General features: G+C 35.3%; 1 protein-coding gene across 12 annotated transcripts in view; it reads left to right on the top strand.

Moving 5' to 3' along the window:
* The window catches only part of Rim (Rab3 interacting molecule), a 98,912-nt gene that overhangs the window by 13,097 nt on the left and 64,056 nt on the right, over window positions 1-21,759 (top strand). For 7 of the 12 annotated variants that reach the window (XM_087355523.1, XM_087355515.1, XM_087355513.1 and 4 more), the window contains exons 3-5: window positions 975-1,851; window positions 13,692-14,239; window positions 21,448-21,483. In XM_087355523.1, coding sequence (XP_087211649.1) covers window positions 975-1,851; window positions 13,692-14,239; window positions 21,448-21,483 — 1,461 coding nt within the window. Of the gene's footprint in view, window positions 1-974; window positions 1,852-8,435; window positions 8,513-13,691; window positions 14,240-21,447; window positions 21,484-21,759 lie in introns of all 12 variants that reach the window. The other 5 variants (XM_087355524.1, XM_087355514.1, XM_087355517.1 and 2 more) reach the window with 4 other exon arrangements.

Genomic DNA, 21,759 nt, shown 5'->3' with positions numbered 1-21,759 from the left:
ATTTCACCTAACAACTAGGTAGAATAATTTCGATGATCTCATTATTTTATTCTCTTTGTACAACAGAAATTAAACAAATCATCACATTTACCTCCTTCTTCTGATTCTCTGTCTTCTTGATGAAAATAGCTGTAATCAAGCTTTGACCTCCCAAGTCACATCATGATCTTCCCTACAACACGATCGCCAACCAGTTATCTTAGTTTTCGTTTCTCGACAACTCTGCCCCATTCAGGCTTATTGAAGCTCAGTACGAAATATTATTTTAACCTTCTAAAACCCAGTGGTCATTACATGAACCAGCTGCTTTAAGAATCATTATCTCTGCATTTTGCCATTGACTTTAGGCTTCATATGATTCTCAGAATAAGAAATCATTATTTTCTTAAACATTATTAACCAACTGGAATTTGTAATGGAGAATTTGTTTTGTTTTCTTTGATATAAGAACTGAATTTTTGTATATTAATTATACAAGCTTTAGCATAAAATATATAAAATCACATATGTCATAAAAGCGAGGATCCGAATGAATCAATTGCAAGTGTCTGTCTGACTGTACGTCTTTTTATTAATTATACGAATGTCAATTATGGACAATAACTCTCCTGGTTTTCGTGAAACTGTGGCTGTAATGTAGGCTGTCGCGCACCTTCCGAACCAGCTCGATCTTTTAACTGTAAAAGTAAAATAACTTTGACAGTCGTACGAACTTCTGCATTTGGAAGAACACAACAGATTCACGACCGTTTTCACAAAATCCCGCCATTGGTCTCCGCGCCGAGCCAAGTGATCGCAGCTACATAAGCACTAGGATATATCATAAGTAAATTTTGCGACCACTGAAATATGCCAAATCGAAATAACGATCCAAATACTGAGTTATCAAAATTGGAGCGTTTCTTATTTTGACAGTATATTCTCCTTTATTGAGTTTGATAAAAATGCTAACTCAGAACTGTTGCTATTTACAGGTAATATGGGTGTGTATTCTCTGCCGAAAGAAACAGGAACTCTTAAGTAAAACGGGTCAATGGATCAACAAAGGAATGGCCGCCGGCGACGCCATCATGCACCAAATAGAGGCAGATCTTCATCAGAGGCCAGAAGATATTACACCCACGCTTACGACGCCAACAGACAAGCGTCCGAAACTCGAGAGAGCTCACAGCGCTGCGGAAAAAGAGAACGTGCCGTTAGTGCGTTCAGGAAGCGTACTTACTCGTCAGTATTCGCAACAAGACCAGGCAACGATGTCGGGACGTCGAATGTCAGCGAGTGACAGTGGCGTGGACGTCATCTCACCTTCTCAGAGACATACAGGCAGAGTCAGAGAACCATCTGTGGATCGTGGACAAAGTTTTCAACAGCTGTACCACGAAGATGACCCTAGATACTATCGTAGTGAACTGGAGGATCTGATGCGGAGTCAACAACTTCAACATCTTCACGGTTCTGGGATTTACGGGAGTGAAATCGTTCATAGAGGCAGTGGTAGTGGTGGTGTAAGTGCTGGTAGTGGTTTTAGGAACGATTCTTTAAGCTCGGAACAGTCTTCTTCCATGGATATGACGTCATGTCCGCCCACTGCAGCAATGCGTGGAAATAGTGGTGCGCCGATGATGATGGTGCCAGGAGGAAATAATAAGAAACACAGGAGAAGCGGTTCTGGTAAGAAGACGCATGCGCACCATCCGTCTTCCACCGCTTCGCAGCAATCTCAGCAACAATTGGTGACTTCTTCGAGACACCATCAGCAGTCACAGCATCAACAATCCTTCTCGAGCTCTGACGATGAGCTGAGATCGACCCCCGAGTGCACCAGCTGCGAAGAACACGACAGCGACAAGGGTGAGTAGGAAGACTGTCATTTTACTAGCAAGGATTTATGGAACGTGTTAATATCTGACGTTTATTTCATTACAGCTGCAACAGACACATAAAGACCTTTTGACCCACTTTGTAAATAGGCAGTTCAGTATCTGTATAGACAGAAGTAATATTTGAGCATTGGTTATTACAACACGTGAAAATTAAAATTCGTGGGATAGGCTTCTGCTTTTAGAGACACACACATATTAAGCACAGATAATATTAATATTGTACTTCATTATAATGATAATTTATTACCGTCATTTCTACCGTTCCATTTTAAAAGTCTGTATTTTATTAATGAGCGTAGTAGTAAATACATCTACCGGTATGTTAACATTTAAAGCTCAGTGGTACCTGTATGTACAATTTGCTTGAATAATTGGCAACTCTATATTTTATCCACAGAGAGTATTAATGGGTTACGTATGTATCTAAGAATAAACAGCTATCATTTTCAAAAATGGCATTAACCAACTGTTCCTTGTAATAGAGAAGTGTTCTTTCTTTGAGGTAGAGACTAATGTTTCAAATAACCTATTGTTTAGACAAGTTTTGGCTTAAAAGGATTAATATTAGGTCTTATAAGGACATGAAACATCGATAAGTAAATATTAATATGTTAAATATACAGAGTACAAATCTCAGTTTGAAGCCAAGAGGTCCACGGAAAGAAATAGCAATAATGTGTTAAAATATCTTTAAATTTTGTGATATGAAATACAGAAACAGGATTTAGCACATAAGCATGCACTGGCAGACCGTCCTTACTCAAGGATGAATGTAACTTATGAAATTAGTTTCTTTAAAACATTTGAGTAATGCTGGTTGTGTTTTAAAACTCCTGGTTAGTTTGCACGTTTTGATGCCCATAACATTTTAGTCATTATTTTATATTAGAATGCGTTCTTCCTTTTGAAAGTGATCGAGAAATTTTGTTAAATGGTAACGCTTTTGAATTGTATTTGGCAGATACCAGGTTCGAATCTCGGCCAGTACGTAGACTTTTCTGTCTGAAGTTTTCATGGTTTACCTTAGCCCCGACCATAATACCTTAAAATAAACTACGAGTGCACGACTACAACATTTGATACTATTATACTGTTCTGACTCAGACTAAGTCGGTTAAGTCCTGACCGAACATAAAACCGAGTGGTTAGCATGCTTGCTTCGTATACTGGGAAAGTACCTTAAATTATACTATGGTTGCTTCCTTCCGCATCCTTGCCAGTTAACTGTTCATTGACCCTTGGATAGCCTGTAAGAGGCACACATGTAAACGCTCAATGAAGATGAATGTTTACATTCATGCTCCAGCCGGTTTTACTCGCTTGTATACACACATTCGTTTTGGAGAGAAGAGAAATCTCTGCCCTGCTGGAAATCGATCCCAAGTCGCCAAGCACGTAACCGATCACCTCACTAACTGCTATTAATAACTTTTGGATCTCAGTTATTAACTTGTGAGATAATTAATCTTTTACATACGCAGTGTGACTGTCCTTTTCGAAACCTAACATAACAGAAAAAAGCTCAGAACCATAGCACCCGTCTAGAAATCATATTATAAAGTGTTGTTTTATTTATGGGGTATTTAAAGACGCTGTCGCTGACAGTGACTCATATTATTTGGCGTTAACTTCCTGAAGCTCGAGACAGTATATTTATCCGAAACGTTGGAATATACCTACAAGTCCTCACGAAGTTAAGACACAGAAGACCAAAACCGACAAAGAGAATTACTGCCTCGAAAATCTTCTCTGGCTCCCTTAGCGATCTTTAAAACTGGCAATAGGCTATGAACTCAAATGTCTAATCTGTCTAGTGTGATTAGGTTTGACTGCAGTGTAGTGAGAGCACTAACGCTTGGCCTTCATTATTGGAGCCGAACGTTGTGGTCGAGTGGTTAGCATTCCTGTCAAGTACTGGGGACCGACTCTACAGCTTCCTTAAACATTGAATTTTGAGAGTTTTCCCCCCTGAGGCAGTGTATCCAACTGGCGGCGCGCGGGCCGGATTCAGCCCGCGACCACTTGTAATCAGGCCGGCGAAAGTATTTGTTAATTTGTCACTAGTTAGCACAAACCCATTTATTTTCTTTAATCTTAAGGATTTGAAAGAAAAAAATGTTTCAGGAGCAAATTTAAAATAATATACAACTCTATAGTAGTTTGTGCACATTTAAATACAATTTATATTTCAGAATATGCAATGGTAATTTGCAATTTCTGAATAAGTATTATTAAAGATAACGACAATGCAAAAATAGTGACAATAGGGGTTTCTTGGCCCGTGGGTCCAACAAGAAAACTATTCTGGCCCGAGGGAGGAAAACGTTGGACCACCCTGTCCTGAGGTAAAGCAGTCCGGACGTGAAGCTGAATATTTTACATCATCCTAGTGCTGAGACAAATTCTGGTTGAAGATTCACCCACTCCCTCACACATCTTCGTGGAGTGATGCTTCAGCACAGCGACAAATTAAATTTTGACATACAGATAGGGACACACACACACACACACACACACACACACACACACTTTCTCTCAATGCCTGCATTTGTTACTTTCCTTACAAAAATTCGTGAAAATCAAATTACATTTCTGCTACCCCTGTATTGTTTCACTTCTTTCATATCTCGATCCAGCAGATACACCCCCGCAACCCGTTAGTAGTGTGACGTCACAGAGGGCTTCCCATTGATTTTTGAGAAAGGTTCTGCCTTCCCTTCCCCGCTCCTCACACAGACACCCGATGTGACGCGAGTATGACGTCAGTCGATTGGGTGTCACGTGCTGGATGACGTGCTCATTTCGTGTCAGAGGTCAGGTGAGGTTAGTCTGTTGCTTGTTGTTATTGCGGTGACCAGAGAAGTGAATGAACATTTGGTATGTCGCATGTTGTACACAGGGACAATACATTTTTACGAACTGAACGTGGTCTCTCATTGTAAGCTTTCTATCTGCACTCTTTAATAAAGAAAATTTGAGTTATTAATTATTCAATGATGATGAAATGGGCGGTATACGTAGCTAGAATGGATTATATGAAGTGGGAGACTTCACACGGTGAAATTTGATGTGGAAAATTTCCTTCGTAAAATATCCAGGTTTGTCCATACCACATTTTATGGCATGTAAACAAAATATGGTTGCGTAATAAAATCTAGACCTATATTTAGATTTGTGTTCAGTTGCGATAGCTACTAAACAGTATGAACTAGGCATGTGTGTGGAGATAGATCATAAACATACCCGGAATTTTGCATGTTATCTATTACAAGCATCATACATAGCAGATTAAAGGATTTGAAAGAATATTTTATAAATTCTTCCCAGTACTTCTTACTTGTTTGTTTGTGTGGTTTGAACACTCTAAGATCATTTTTCCTATGCGTGAGGAGGTTATAGTTTCATTCATTTCTTGCATGTCAGACGTGCCCTACATAGAATACAGAAAGTCTGCATTGTTTGGCTAGTTCGTCTTGTCTTGTTGAAAGGTTTTAAAATGGATGAGTTAGGCAATCTTTTTGGCGCAGTGAAATCCGCATCGAATACTTGGGTCACTGCCATCAGAGCAACAAAATAGTAATATGAGCCAAGTCTGGAGAAATGTAGAATATCTCATGATTATATAAGAGGTCCTTTATAAACAAATGTGTTGTGGAGTTGTAAAATAGATTAATTTAACTAGTACAGGGTTGTAGGATTTGAGGTTTTCACGGCGGTGAGTATAAAGATGGCTGTCTTCTGGGTTGTTGTACCGTGTAGTCTGGTAGAAGTTTACAGACGTTTCAGAGGTCTTTGCTGCTTCCATCATCAGAGCGATGAGAATAGCCCTGATGATGGAGGCAGCAAGGACCTCTGAAATGTGTGTAAACTTCTACGAGATTACACGGTACAACAACCCAGAAGACAGCCATCTTTAGTACAGAGTCCAGTACAGAGTCCTTGCGTTAATAACCATGAACGTTCAGTTTTCATAACTGCAGCAGTTTATTGATTGGGGTTAAAATTGTCAACGTCAGTAGGATGACTCTGTACTGTGGGAGTAATTGGAAACGGCTGTTTGAGTATAATAAGTGTCATTAACCGTGATGCTAGTGTATATTAGAATAATATATTATGCCTACTATCGGGTGGGTTCTTGATTTTCTTTCCTCTAGCATAAAGCAACACACCTCATCAAGTGTTAAAATTCGTGTAGATTTTCCTCTGTACCCCTATACGTCTTTGTGACTTGTTGCTGAGGTAGGGTGACGGCTGACTACTAGTTCGTAAGTAATGTTAACATGACAAAATAAACCAGAACAAAAAGCATGAGCAATTATCAAAACGACAACTTTATATTTTACTTTGAAAACAGTGTTTTTTTAAAGCGGAATTTAAAAAAATATATATATTTACCTTTTTTGAAATATCGGTATTTAAAAACTAAACACTTTTGTTTATTTCTTGGTCGATACTATTGCACGAACATGAGAAAATATTTCCTAAAAATTCTCTTTTTACTTTTTATTACAATTAAGTATCCTGTATCTAAAATGTATTGCGAAAATCTTTCCAACTATATCCTAATGTAAGCCTGCGTCTGTGCTATGTATTCACCCTTATGTACTTTTTTAAAAATTTAGTCGTAAAACTATGATAAACGATTCAAAATCTTCATACCTGTGGTCTTGGTTTATTAAATGGAGGTGTATCAGTTAGGTTGTTTGTAGTCAATATGGTCGAATAAGAAATTTTAAGATTATCATGAAGAAGGAATTGGCATGTATTTGGAAGGAAGTAACAAAGTCTTATTCGAAGATATCCAAATTTTTATGGAAGCCACGATAAACTCATTCACTATAGTTGATTTTCTGACCGAGATCCGAACCTCATACCTCTGGAACAAGAGTGAGTTCGAATAAGTGTGTCGTGACTCTTATTTGGAAAGATTGACATTCAGACACTTGTCTCAAATAATTTATTATTTCTAATTTCGTGGAACTTAGAAATACATCTTCCAATTTTCTAGTCATTCATGTTGTGTGGAATTAAAGAGCTGCAGTATAATAATGCTGTTGTTCAACAGTATAACATCAGCGTGTGGTCGAAAGTTAGAGTTAAATTAAACAAACCTTGAATAAAGAAAATAATTCTATGAAGTTTCTTACGAATATTTGAAACCTCTTGGTGCTGAGTAGGTAGTGATACAAATTTAAGAAAACGTAGATAGAAATTCATGTTATCTCCTAAAGTAACCAATCAGTAGCGTAATGTAAATAAAACTAAACCAAAAACACAATTTCAGTAACATTTCAAAATTGCAGTATTTAATACGACTATCAGAAGTTGAGCTAATGACTTTGCAATTTTACCACACTAATTAACATTATTAGTATGTAACTATTCGAATGCAGGTACCATGCGAAGAACTGGTGGGATTATTAAAAACTAAATATGTAACTTAATGTATCAAATGAATGTCTAAGATGCACAGTTATAACAGCAATGACAACAAACCGATTATATTATTTAATAATAAATTAAACCAAAACAACTGAAAATTAATCTATCTCTTGAAAATGTTCTGTCAAGTGTTCGTAATATTAATTTTTAAAGTTTCGTTGTTTCATCTGGGTAACACAACTATAGCAGAGGAACAAATCAGTTCAATTATTTGCTTTAACGTGCTGACTGAACAGCTACAAGAGACAATTACAGGTTCATCACAAGACGGTAAAAGGTAAAATATATAAAAAGTACTGAAAACAGTAGAAAAATGAAACTAACAATATTAACCGATAACGTATTTTCAAATTGCACCAAATTTTTTATTGCAGAAACTTTTGGAATTTTACCATTTGAAACACAATGCTCAGGATATTTCAACTATACGCTCACTCAGATATCTTCCGTTTGGCACATGACATCGCGTTCAAAAGGAATCAAGAATGTATTGCATAAACTCTCTAATCCTTGTAAGCAGATGTTTACAACTCGAATATGCATCCTGTAAGTCCATCATTAAGGAAGTAGGCACCAGATTGTAATGTGTAGTTTATTATATTAACATTTCTTACGTTGGATTCAATATTCATCTTAAAAAATTGAACTGTTAAACTTATCTCCCTAGGCGAACGTCAAAACAGTACATTCAGGTACGTTGTACTTGCTACTTGCTAAATTCATATTAGTATTTAACCCTTTCCATGTCGACTTAAAATCAATAAATGTCATGCTTTGTTTCAAATCTCCATTACAAACAGTCGCAAATACTTTGAAGCTCGTAAAAGTAAACTCCCTTAAAAGCATACAATGAAACGCGCAAATAGTATGGTTTTTGAAAGAGACATCTTGTTTTGGACATTGAAAGGGTTAAATTACCATTTTTCGTCGCCACCAAACTTGTTACAACACAGCTACAATCGTGGTGTCTGTTATCTTCGGACTAAATAAAGTGTAAGTTGTCATGTTGTTTCTGTGTCTTGAAGATACAAACAAGTTGTTGCTCCCATGGTTACTGAGGCAGCTCTCCAGATGATGTTCATCACGTCCTAACACTTATGTCTCTTCCAGGGTACCCTGCTGAGAGTATGGGCGACAGATTGAAAGAACAAGCCATTTTAGATGAAAAGATTAAGAAATTTCTAGCGGTGAGAATTATAACATGTTTCCACAGTGGGAGTTTGTTATTTATTATTATTACCATTGATATGATGTGTAATATTGAGTGTTGGAATTTTTATGTGTGTATTGTACTTTTTATTCTCCTCTTATTATTACGTATACTTGCATGTTGAAGCCTTCACTGGGGGAAGATGCTGGAATCAAAGGAAGGGACTAGACGGCAATGATGGCTCTCGACATCGCGTTTGATACACATTTTAATGCAATATTTATACTGAATTCATATTTAAAAACAAGTTTTCATATATGTAGATTTTCTTTCGTAAATATTTATTTTTCATAATAAATGCTTGAGTTTAAATGAAAATTTTATAGCGGTCAGTTCATTCTCATGTCTTCTTTCTTCCATGTAGAACCAGATGTAATATACAAAAGAATAAGAAATTCTTACTGCAGAAAATGAGCAATCGCTAATTGTTACTTTTATTTCTGCTGTGAATAATAAAATAATGAATAATGACAAGAGTTATCAGGAGCCTCCTAGTCTGTCCTTTGATAAACGGTTTTAACCATCAGTTAATACAGGAATCATATTTATACTGAGCTAGCCTTTGTTTCAGTAGAAATAGTGAAGTAGATATTTTGCATTTCTCAGTATTCTTCTATCGTTTCTTTATTCCATATGGTCTGTACGTCATTAATGCACAGAACACCTCTGTATTTATTAGCTTATGCTGACATTTCCTGGCACAGGTTACAAAAATATTATGCAGAAAGTTGTTTACTTGATATTTTGCGTTAAACGTTGCAGGCTCTAATAATGTGTTAGCCTACGTACTGAGAGGTTTTCACAAGGCTGCGTCCAAAAGAGGAAAACGAGGTAACCAATTGACACTTTCATAGTGGCTGTCTTCAGTCACTATTTTCTGGTTGTCTAAAACTAATTTTATATCATGATCTAAAAAGACAGTCCATTCATATACAGTATAATTAATCATTGCTGTTTGTTACATGAAACGCGCATTAAGTTGTTCACAAATACATTTTATCCCAGTGATGAAAGGCGACAGAATTAACTCAGGCGAAACTGGAATTGAAATAATTACGTCACACCCTTAATGGTATATAGGTTGATAACTTACACATTACCATAGTTGTAAGAAAATTACAGGCATTTTTATATTTTCATTGTAGGAGTTAAACAATGTCTTTATTGAATTTCTCACGACTTAAACCTAACTGCTGATAACGAAGTTAAATGCTTATAGAATAAAAAAATGTATATAGATTCCCCCAAGGTCACTTATTTATTTCGTTATACATCTACTATTCTATTTTTATGAATAGTATGTTAACTGTGGTTTGTTGATTGTCGAATCCAGTGGAAGTTTATAAATGCGTCATTTCTTCATGAAGTTATACTTGAGTACTACACAAGAATCCAAGTTTGCTATTAAAGGTTCTTTTAGAAATCGATTACAACAAAAATATACAAACGATCCTCTCACTAGGCGCTTCAGATTTTCTGATATGAAACCACGGTTTATACACCGATTTTTATTAACCGGGTCCCTGCAAAAAATGTAACCCGTCGCGGAAGGTGCTCAAAGTAGTCACCCAGAGTTCAAGTTCGATTGAGAGCGTTGCTCGGATGTTTTTTTTTAATCGGCCATCTCAGAATACCTCTGGCCGACAAGATCTCTATATTAACGCGCCAATATTTTTCCTTGTTAAGTCCACCTTCATATTCGGGTGGTCCCAGTTTCAAGAGACAGACGAGAGACCGGATACCCTGACTGAGGGATTTTGTGATTTTGCTCAGTCCTTTCAGAAAAATACCGGAATAGTACCTTTAATCAGGCTACGACCTTTCCCTTCCGTATCCTATCCAAATCGTTATTCATTCGTCTCCATATCATTCGACGCTGTATGTCTGTCTGACCTACTGGCGGTGTCGACAAATAAACCATAAATAAAAAATACGTAGTTTTCATCTCACAGCATCACAGATTAAGATTTTAGCCTATTCTGATTTTAAGGGCTCCTTCCAATTTGTTGTCGGACGTCTTCATGATTGAGTTTGTGTTAACAAAGCAGCTTCGGGCTTAGATTTTAGGACTTTTTTTAAATACTCCAGCCATTTATTTTGCTAATTATTTTATTGTCGTATTGATATGACCAATATTCTTTTCAGTTCTTCTCGAATGTCTTTACTGCGTTTGTGTTACGTTGTTCTATATCCTGCGACCGCTCTGAAGGAAGGAATTTCTGCCTTCTCCATTCTTCACATTTATTGTTTTGCTGACATACGGATCCATAAAAAATACGGAATATTATTTTACATTCGGAATTTCCACAGTAATGCTTAGTAATGTTAAATATTTTCAATTCCGTATTACCACTATAGTATCTGTCACAGGCTATACCACAGAACAAATAGTATTTTAAACTATTCACGTTGAAGTATTTTATTATATAAAACAATATTTACTTTCACGTGTCTATTTTTTATTATACGTACGTATAGTACATAAAATTCAGTCGACAGGAATTATACGTATTTTTTCTAAACTGTAGTTTCTTTACGAGACCTCTGTTAATTTAAGAGGCTAGTAAGAAAGATTGAGTTGCAGAAAGCTGAAATGCCATTTCACGTGTTCTGATTCGTCCATAAACTTCCTGACAAGATTTTTTTGTGCAATTCTAAAATTACAAATTTAATATGTATTTTGAACTTAGGTTTATACAGCTCGTTTTCCTCAACCTTAAGCACTGATATCGGATAAAATGGAACCATGCGTCTGCGAAATATTCTGATCCAACATTCTCCATCCTTATCAAGGTCAACAAACTTCTGATGAACTAACTTTTCTTTTTTTCCGTGCGCCCCATCCTGAAGAATGAATTAATTCATCTATTTGGAATTCCTATTTCCACGGATTTGAGGTAACCCTTTTCAAGCACTTGGCTGGTCTCGGAAAGCAAAGGTACTTTCAGTTCTTATAGGCCTATTATCGTTCTGTAACTACTTTTAAAAACACTAGTATCCCTCGCTTCGTAAATTGGTTCATCCTTCAGTAATAGACCTAATTGTAGAACGGCTTAGAGGAGTGATAAAAGACAAACCTTGACTCTATAAAGAACATTGCTAGCTATATGCAAATTTGGCATTCAGTGACTCTACATTTTGTCCACAGAAGTTGTTTCTCAGAACAGTTTTGGGTATAACCAATTATCTTTATAATAGAGCCACATTGTGCTTTCTTTGAGGTTGGAACTGCATTTGTAGGTGTTCTTCACGCTCTATCGTGAGCGAAGAGTACCTTATGGGCCCATCTATGTCTGTATGTCGCGTTTTTCGCAGAGGTACTTAACCAGAATAACCGGGTGGGAGGGTTTTATTGTTCCCGCGGGGGTAATCAACCTACACAGCTGGGGATCATTGTTCCTAAGGGGATACTCAACCTGCATAACTGGCTGAGGGAGTCATTGTTCCTCAGGGGATACTCAACATGCATGACCGAGAGTCATTTTTCCTACGGGGGTATATGACCTGCATGACCTTAGATGAAATGTGCAAGTGTGACCTATGGCGCAAGTTAGCTCTGATTACTTTAGTGCAACAAGTACTTGCATTATGTGGCGTGAAGAACATCTTTTTAATGTCGATGTACTGCAATATCTTTCCAGTCATGCTAAATACATGAACGTCTTATATCAAAGGATTAAAGGACTTTGCACATAATTGTTAACAGTTATTGAAATGGGGAATGCAAAAGGTAGTAAAAGTATCGAAGAAATGAGACGTAACTAGGTAGCAACGAATTAAAAACGGGGCTCACAAATCTTAAAGATTTAATGCCAAAATGAGATACGTCGTACAGAAATACCATTATCTTCAGATTTGAACATTTTAGTTACGTATTTAATAGCTTTAATGTCTACAAGGTTGCGGAATTTTAAAATAAAAAGTCTTTTGTCTTAAGAAATTAGACATGAAAAGTGACTTGTACGTGTACGAATCCCTAAATTGACATAACAAAACATTCTGCTGAAGAGGAACTTTTGTTTATATGGCGTCATTTGAGAATTCGTTTTAAGTTTATTGCCTCTGAAATATTTTATTTGCAAGCAAAATATGAATGGGCTGTATAATGAAAAGCATTTTGCTTTAGAAAAAATTACGGTAGGTGCGTAATGTTCTTATAAAATAAATATCATGAAATATGCGTGCCTTAGAAACCAGTTTAAAATTTCCGCATTTCTTTACTCAACGACAAATATATCAAACTCACCCTTTAAACGAAGTCGTAAGTTGTTTCATTATTGAGCAGCAATTATAAAATCGATAATTCAGATTATGCTTATATAGAGATGTTCTGAGTTCACTTTAAGACATAAATGAATGCTGCTTATGCAAATATCTGAAACTGGAAATAAAACATAAACTGGAGACGTAGATTAAAAAGACATTGGTTTCATATTCCAAGATTTTCTCCAGGAAAATGGTGTTACCTTTAAATGTACTTATTGATCAGCGTTTTAAGTTGTGTAGGTGACTGCGAATATCGTAACATTATGAACAGTCTCAACCAATTTTTACAACTTATCTATGCTAAAATGCAAATTAAATGGGACAGGTATTCCACAAATTACGCAAACAGTTCTTATTAACAGATCAATGTGACTTGTACATTTCATAGTAATTATCGAATGCTCCTATTCAGTCTATTTCCGACTTTGATAATTTAGGTACTTACAAGATAGATAACTAGATCATATTGTTGATAAATAATTAATTAAAATATCAATATCAGATTAAATAAGCAGTATAGAATCTGTCATGACAGTACAAAATTTAAAATTAGTTAATTTTTAATTTGGAAGTATGGCTTCCTTGTCTTAATTTGTATCCGGTTTTATGCTGTTTTATTTCAGATATTTGTAAGGGCAAGCAGAAAGAAAATACTAGCTTAGTATGAGATATGAATTCCATTTCTTCATTGTCACCAACAGTCACGGTTCATGAAGTCTTCTATGTCTTGTGGTTGCATTTGTTATGTGTTTAGCTGTGGATGTTTTTCCGAGGTATCTATCACATACCTACTGTATACAAGCAGCCATTGTTACCATTATTATGTCTCTTTTTTTTTTGTTACTGTTTCTTTATTTTTTCTTCCTTTTTTATTGTTACATCTTTACTAGGAAAAGTAGAAACCTGTCAGACGCGACATCATCTTTACCATCGCCACCACAATTCCTCCAATAACCGAGATCACAACCAATGTAGCTACTCTTGTAATAGCCGCGAAGTTGCGAGACATTCCAGCAATGCTGCCAACATTAGACATCATAGCAAAAATTCCTCTTCGGATAACTCGAGGACTAATAATAAGGAGGTGCCACAAGAGAAATTCCCACGAGATTTAAACGATTACCGCGACCGTTATTTTGCGTTTCGTAATCGGATTGTGAAAGAGTGTTCGGAATTACGAGAACGGGAAGAGAATAGTGCCAGCGATAACCGTCGTTTCACAGAGCGCAGAAAGAAGACTGTGCGTTTTGACCGTCCTGTGCCGGTAGACCATCGACATCACCATCAGCAGCAGCAAACACAAGACTGGAGCCACACGTGGGGTAGATGGACCTCGGATCGGCAGAGTTCTCAGGATTCGCAGACCAAGGACTCAGGGATCGACACCAGTAGTACATTCACTTCCAGCGAGGATTCTAATCGTGGAGAAGTGCCAAAGGTACTAACTAACCTACAACACCACCATTCCGTAGCCTGACTGCTTTTTAATTCAACAGACACTACTCACGTAGGATTTCAAAGTTCGTATTCGAAATTTGAGTGGTTTTGACCAAACAGCCTATGCATATTGTTTTCAGAATTAAACAAATGGAAATTAATTTTCGAGTGTGTAAGATAATTTAGTGCAACTCAGTCTCTCGTATCAATAACAAATTTCGGTATGTATTCAACTAAAGATTAAATTAGCAGATTAATTTACAATTCATGATACAAAAATGTTCGCTTTGAAAGTTATGTTTTAAAGAAAATCTGTATAATTTTGTTTTTATCAATGCTAAAACAAACATAGTTATCAAGAAAAACATCAATTAATCTTTCGTATCAAACAAAAGATAAAGTAGTTTGTACTTAATTTACAATTATATTAATTATGATGTATAATTACATTAGTGGGAATATGGCTGTCTACTGGGTTCTAATGCCATGTAGTCTGATAGAAGTTTACCAGCGTTGAGAGGTCCTTGCTGCCTCCATCAGGGGCTCATCACCCTGATGACTGAGGCAGCAAGGGCCTTGAAACGTAGGTAAACTTCTACCAGACTACACGGGATACAACATAGAAGACAGCCAACTTCGTACTCACCACCGTGAGAACCTCTTATCCTAATTATTATACATTAATCTTTATAGACCATGTTTTATATCTATAATTATATAAATTATTTAATTGTAATTTAATATTTAATTCGTAATATTATCAAAGCAGGGGATTCATTGTAAGAATAGGCTTACAGTATTAGGCTATAGGAAATATTGTACCTGTGCTGGTATAATCGATCCTGTATCGATCCAGTATCGGTGGCCATCTCGAGTGATTTCGCTGTGGATGAAGTTGGCCGGACTGTGAATCCCGCCGATAATACGAAGCTCTCAGAAAGGGACGATTATTCTGTATAGAGTGGAGCTTCAAACATGTCGTTTTAATTACTAAAATCTTAAAATTGAGTTATTTTCCGTTCAATTCAGAAAACTAATTATGTAAGACGATGAAAAGGAATCAATCTGTAAACTTGATATTTATTTCCTATTTTATTGTTGCGTGAAGTAACTTTAATGTTTAATGGACTGCAATTCAACGTGCGTTTTTTCACGTAATACAAATAGTTATGAGACACATTAGCCTATCTGAGTTAAAGATTCGTAATTTATTTCACAAATAAAATTAAAAACATAAATTTCTAAGCGATAAGACGACTTCAGTAGAACATATTTCCACCACAAAGAACTACCTTCAGGTTTCCCTAAAGTAAGACAATATTAATTCTTTGTAATCAAACATTAAAAGCAGTAAACGTCATTCTACAACTTTAGGTATTGCGTCAAGACCACTTAGATTTCGAATACAAGCATTATAATCGGCCTTCATAGCCTGAATACAATTACAATACTTTTAAAACAATATCGCACTTCGCTTGCAATGAAGTTATGCTCGATTTTTGTAACTGTAGTTCGCAAATATCAATAAATTATTCATTAAGTTGAGTTCTCTATACTGTAGTCTGTGTCCGTCAAACATCGGGGTTTAGTTCTCAAATAATGTCAAAGTTGGTCGAACTGTTTGTGATCTTAGAAACTGTGCCATTTTATTGATAGGCTAAATTTAATTGTAATCTACTGCGATAATATTATACACATATGTTTTGTAATAAAACAAGCTTATAAATGTCCTTATAATTCAATTTGCGTATATAATCATAACGCAGTATCAACACAAGTCTTTAAACCATGTTATCTTTTAGGTTAAAATCACGTTCAGTATACTTCCTGATGTCCGGTTTGTAGCAAAACACACTTTAAGTTGTCATTTGATAGTTTTTAGTTTTAAATTTTAGAGTCTATGTTTAAAACCTTTTCATTATTTATGCTGTAACTTAAATCCCACAACGAATTTTATTGATCATGGAAACTTCCACGCTATAAAAATTTATGGTTATTAAATGTGTCTGGAATAAAATGATAGGGAACAAATTGATTTACCGTAGTTTCCGTACTAAGTTTCCTTGACTTTCATGTTTATAAAATGATCTGTTACTCAAGTTCAAGCTTTCTGAAATAATTCAATAAAACACAAGTTTTTAACAATACAACACGTCCGTAGAATTCTAGGCTTTCATTAAATATTAAACCAGTATTTAATTTATATATAAGCAGTGTTACTTAAGAATTTTTGTTCTAAATTATAGGCGTAATATTTAAAACTTCTCAAACTGATTATAAATATATGTATACAAATTAGCTTGAGAGCCAGACTCGTGTAAGACAACACTGCATATTTAACAGTTACTAGTTGCGTAAAAATAATTCTCATTTTCTAACGTGTCAGAGTCTGGAAGTTCTACTTTCAATTCTATTCTATATTTTAGTGTGCTGTATCAACAGCGAAAGGACAATTACAGATATAATACAAAAAACTGATAATTAATTAAGCACCAGTAAATAATAAATATAATATATACAGCTTTCTGCTTACAAAAATCAAGCATAATATACAAATAGTTTAATTCTTTGTAGTATGGACTTGCACGAGCATGACTTTCAGGTATGTTAATACTACTTGCATCAAATTGAGGGTTGTTTATTAGCTTTTTGAGTCGTTAATGTACATTACGAACTCCATGTAGTCTAGATGTAGTTTGTCAGAACTGCTGTTAAATTTTAAATTTTGGTGCATGTAGGACTATAGTTAAAAATTAACTTACTGCGTTTATTAGTACTGAAGACTAATTATCGTCCCTTTAATTCGTCGTCATAATACAGTGCAGCGAAAGTACGTGATAACTATTCTCGGTTTGTAGTTTCTTTTAAATAACGAATACGCCGCTTACGGGTATCACACAATTCCATAGAGTTAAGTTCTTCACAAAAAAATAAATTAAACCGGAAGTTTTATTATTGTGTTTAGAAGAGTCCGCTTCTAGACATTGTGTTGAGCCAATTGGTAAGTCTACACTCTAGCATCCTATTGATATTAGACATTGGTTCATGAAGTTGTTAACACGTTTTAAAATATGATGTGATTAATTTGCAACTCTACTACAATTCTCCAAATGTGAAATTAATTGTCTGATCAAACATTTTACGCTGTATTTTAATAATTTAATTTAATAATGTAAAATTCTGAAAGCTTTATGTAGGTTACTTGATTTCAGTCAGTGCATGATACGAATTTTAAGTTATAAATTGCACAAAATTATTGCATACAAGTAGTGTAAATTATCTCTAGGAATTAACATCAACGCAGTTGTCTAATTGCCCAAGGGAGATGAAGAAGGACACAGGCGGACAATCACGGACCATCAGTCCATGTTTTGTAACTCTCTATCGAAAAAGCGGTTACTTGTGGCAAACTTACAACTTCCCAAGAACTGCGATACCAGCCAATAAATGTTTTTCAGCTCGAATATGACAGTCCTCCATGTTATTGCGCCGTGTAATCTGGTAGAAGTCTACTAACGTTTCAGAGGTGTTTTCTGCCTCAGTCATCAGAGCTATCATCACCCTGAAACGTCGGCATACCACTGCACGGCGCAACAATCCAGAAGACATGTTTTCATACTCGCTGTCGTGAGAACGAAATCTCTCATTTGAACAGGTTGGCACATCTGTTTAGTATCCGAAAAGTCCCAGATTGAATTCTTGGCTGGGAGGCAGTCTATCCTGACTGAGGTTTATCGTGCTTATAAGCAAACGCTCCCGATATGCCGGGATAGTACCTTAAACAAGGTCATCACTGCTTTCATGTAAGTCCTTCCTTTCCCATTCATTATTCATTAATCATTCTGTCATTCGACGCTATCGTTTAAAATATTTACAGCGTCCTTAATTGAACCACATATATGGGCAGAAAGTAAGAACGGACACATTTATAAAAAAAATTCTTGCCTTCTTTCTAATTCTATCGTTGTCTTTTTCCTCCATGCCGTTTTTTCTTTATTAACACTTTCATCTTTATATTGTTACGTTTCTCGAAACCCTGTCCCCAAATTCTCTCCATTCCCTTTGTCCTCTTTTTGTTCTCGTCATCCACTATAGCGACCAAATGGTGTGAGAAAATTTAGTGCTTGTGAGTAATTATTAAAGTGTTCCCGTTTTTCGTTCTTTGTACAAAATGTATAAATTGAATGCATATTTCATTAATGAAACTACTTGTTACATTTCTATGAGATTTGTGGTTGGTGAATGTATGGTTGTTGGTTGGGGGGGGGGGGGAGCACTTTAAAGGTGCTTACTAGCCGCTTAGGCCTGTAATTCTTATATTGCTCCATTGCTGACAAACTATCGACATTATCATTCTACTGTATATTTGAAAGCTCGTTATTACCTTGGTAAAAATAGGCTTTTTGTGTTAATGTTTCTTTCGCCCGCAAGAGTGCAGAACCTGCTGGTCATTTCGGTATGGAAAGGTTAACGAAGGTCGTAGAAGGAACGAATGACATATCCGTTTAATCTAGATTGGTGGTATAAGAGTTAAAAGTGCCCAAGGATAATGTGAAGTACTTTATAATATTTATTGGGACTATTTGGACTGGACTCATCTGGCTGGATAAGGACTAGTGACGGTCTCTTGTGGACATAGTACTAACCTTTACTGTATTGAATGCGGCGAGGGGCGATGGGGGAGGGAGTTTTCTTGAATAGATGAGCAACTAGTAGATTGTGAATGTGGACTCTGTTTCTCAGAGCATTTAATACATTAAATGTTGATCAGCTTTACCAACAACAGCCAATTTGCACCTGCAGCAAATTAGTGCTAATGCAGATTAGTTTTTCGAAGTTAATTTTGTCATCAAACATTGAAACAATTGAGAAATGTAAATTCAAAGAGAAGACATTGCTCCACTGAGTCACCTTTCCACTTTTTTTTTATTCTTTTAAATTGCCTAGGGCTACACTGTACCAAATATTAATATCCATGGACCAGCATATTACATTTTGGTTATACATGTATAACATTAACAGAGTATTATATAAAATAGCAAGTTCATTGTTTTAGAAACTGTATGGAATTCTTGACGGCATGAACATTATTACATTAGAGTTAATCTGATAATAATGATGAATAAATTAAATATGTGATTATTCTTAGTTCAAGATAAATACTAATATAGTGCCTTCAAATAAGAAGTGATCAGTTTATCCTACATCATTCCTGATATATAATTCATAATCATTCCACCAGATATTTTTTATATTATGCTAACCCACTTATTTTTACGTTTTTATCATGCTTGCAACCATCAGAGTAAACTTACTTCCCCCACCCCTGGCTTACACTTTTATCCATTTAAACATTCTTTTGCTACAGCAACAGTTTTTTGTACTAGCAAGAATATCACAACATATTTAGACTGCAGTATATTGGTGAAATTAAAAGATTGGCAAGAACTTCATGTACGACTATCCATTAATATCTTGACGGACAGTGGGAACCAATATTTTCCCCAGATTCTTACACTACAGGAAATCTTACTTGGGTTTATTAACTGTCTCACAATTAAAATTTTAGACTTCACAAAATTAAAATGTTAATAATGGCTTCTAAATTTTATTACAGGCCTAATTTCACATTTTGAACACAACAGCTTAAATACTTTTTCTTTGATTTATTAATTAAAAATTCTGATGGGCTACTCTCCCTCAACTTGTAATCTGACTCTAACCTCATGTCGGTGATGAAAATTCTAGTCTGTTTTATGATGGACCTTTTTCTGCTGGTTTCCCAAGTAATTTTCCCCCAGTTTTTCCATTATAATTTCATACACTTTTCTCATGCACACCATCACGTCCACGTTGATTTGCTTTGGTTTGATCATACTAATAATATTTGGTGGAAAGTACAAATTATGAATCTCCTCAATATGTATTTTTCTCCAGCTTCTGTTACTTTCCCTGTCGTAGGTCCAAATATAGACTTACCTCAGCATCCTGTTCTCATATATACCGATTCTGTGTTCTTCACTTAGAGCAGAAAGCAGAGTTTTACACCAACATAAAAATGACAAGTAGCATTATAGTTCTGTACATTCTAATCTGCATGTTTAGACAGGGTACCAGAACATTCGAGATTCTGAACTGAATAGTAGCAGACATCCCCCAAATTTAATCCACTCTTAAATACTTTATGAAATAAATTTTTATTTGCTACTGTCATTCCCACATATTTTAATTTTGCTATGTTTTGTGAAGGCTTTTACGACATATAGTTATAAATTAACTTATGTGCATATATTGCAATATCATGATAAAAATAATTTAAATAAATCCTGTAGTTTTCAAGTTTCTTTCTTTTACTACCCTACTACTGAAGGAAGGATGACTGCAGTTACTGCAAATCAAAATCAAATAAAGAATTCAACTTGCAACAACTAAAAAGACTTCAAAGGTTTTAAAGTTGTTATGTTATAATTACAGTGATCCTACAATTCCAAAATTATAATTTCTGTCTTATAAATTTTGTAATGTTGATGCATAAGTTCAAAGTGAATCAGGTGACAAACATACTCTACTATAGTACATATTTTTGAGAATGATCCATGCATGTCTGTTAGTTACCATTTTCAAGTCCCTGTTGTTTAACATTCAGATAGGTATCTAGTTAATATTAAGGAATGCTATAAAATAATTGTTATTAATTTATAGCCCTGAAGTATAATAAATGTATTTCATGAATGATATATTGTTGCGTGATTGCATTAGAAATAGAACGATATATTATAAGGGAACTACACAAATATGAACTCATTACTTTGTCATTAACAAATGTCTTTTATAATTGTCAATATTGGTCTTCTGGGATGTAATGCTGTGTGAATTTGTAGGAAGATACTAATGTATCAAAGGAATACACTGGATCCAAAATGTTTGTAACTACATACATATCCATACAATATTATAACCCAGAAAACCAACATTGACATCTTCGCTGCTATAAGAACTTCAGATTTTGTATTCTTGTATAATAATAATAATTTATTTACATTCCATGAATCATCACTGCTTAAACAAGAAATACTCTTCATGTCATTAGACGATTATTTGTTTATCACAAAGTTATTAGAGATGAATTGTTAGTGTGTTACCACCTGTGACCTAAGTCTGTTTGCTTATGTTCACAATTTCTTTGTCTTCCTTTGTTTTCACCTCTAGGACTTGCATGAATTGGGCCATCCTCTGTGCTGCAAGGTAATGAATGACTGGCTTTCTGCTGCCCATGTTTGTTGTCACCATGATTCCTTGTCTGTCATTACAACTATATGTGCTTGTTGTTTGTATACTTGTTTCCACAGTAAGCTTATCAATCTGTAATCAGAATACCTAAAGAAAAAGATATAAGCTGCTTTATTTATGTATGTTTATTTCGGTTATAGTACAGTGATTTAAATGTTCAATTATAAAACCAATAACATGGTACCTGAACATTCATATATAGTGTATCAATTGAAAGCAATACCAAGGAAT

Source organism: Zootermopsis nevadensis, unplaced genomic scaffold (genome assembly GCF_977971745.1).
Source record: "Zootermopsis nevadensis isolate Lab colony 2312 unplaced genomic scaffold, Znev_1.0 Znev_ptg000024l, whole genome shotgun sequence".
NCBI lineage: Eukaryota > Metazoa > Arthropoda > Insecta > Blattodea > Termopsidae > Zootermopsis > Zootermopsis nevadensis.
The sequence above is the reverse complement of the archived record's forward strand: the minus strand, read 5'-3'. Positions and strand labels throughout refer to the sequence as shown.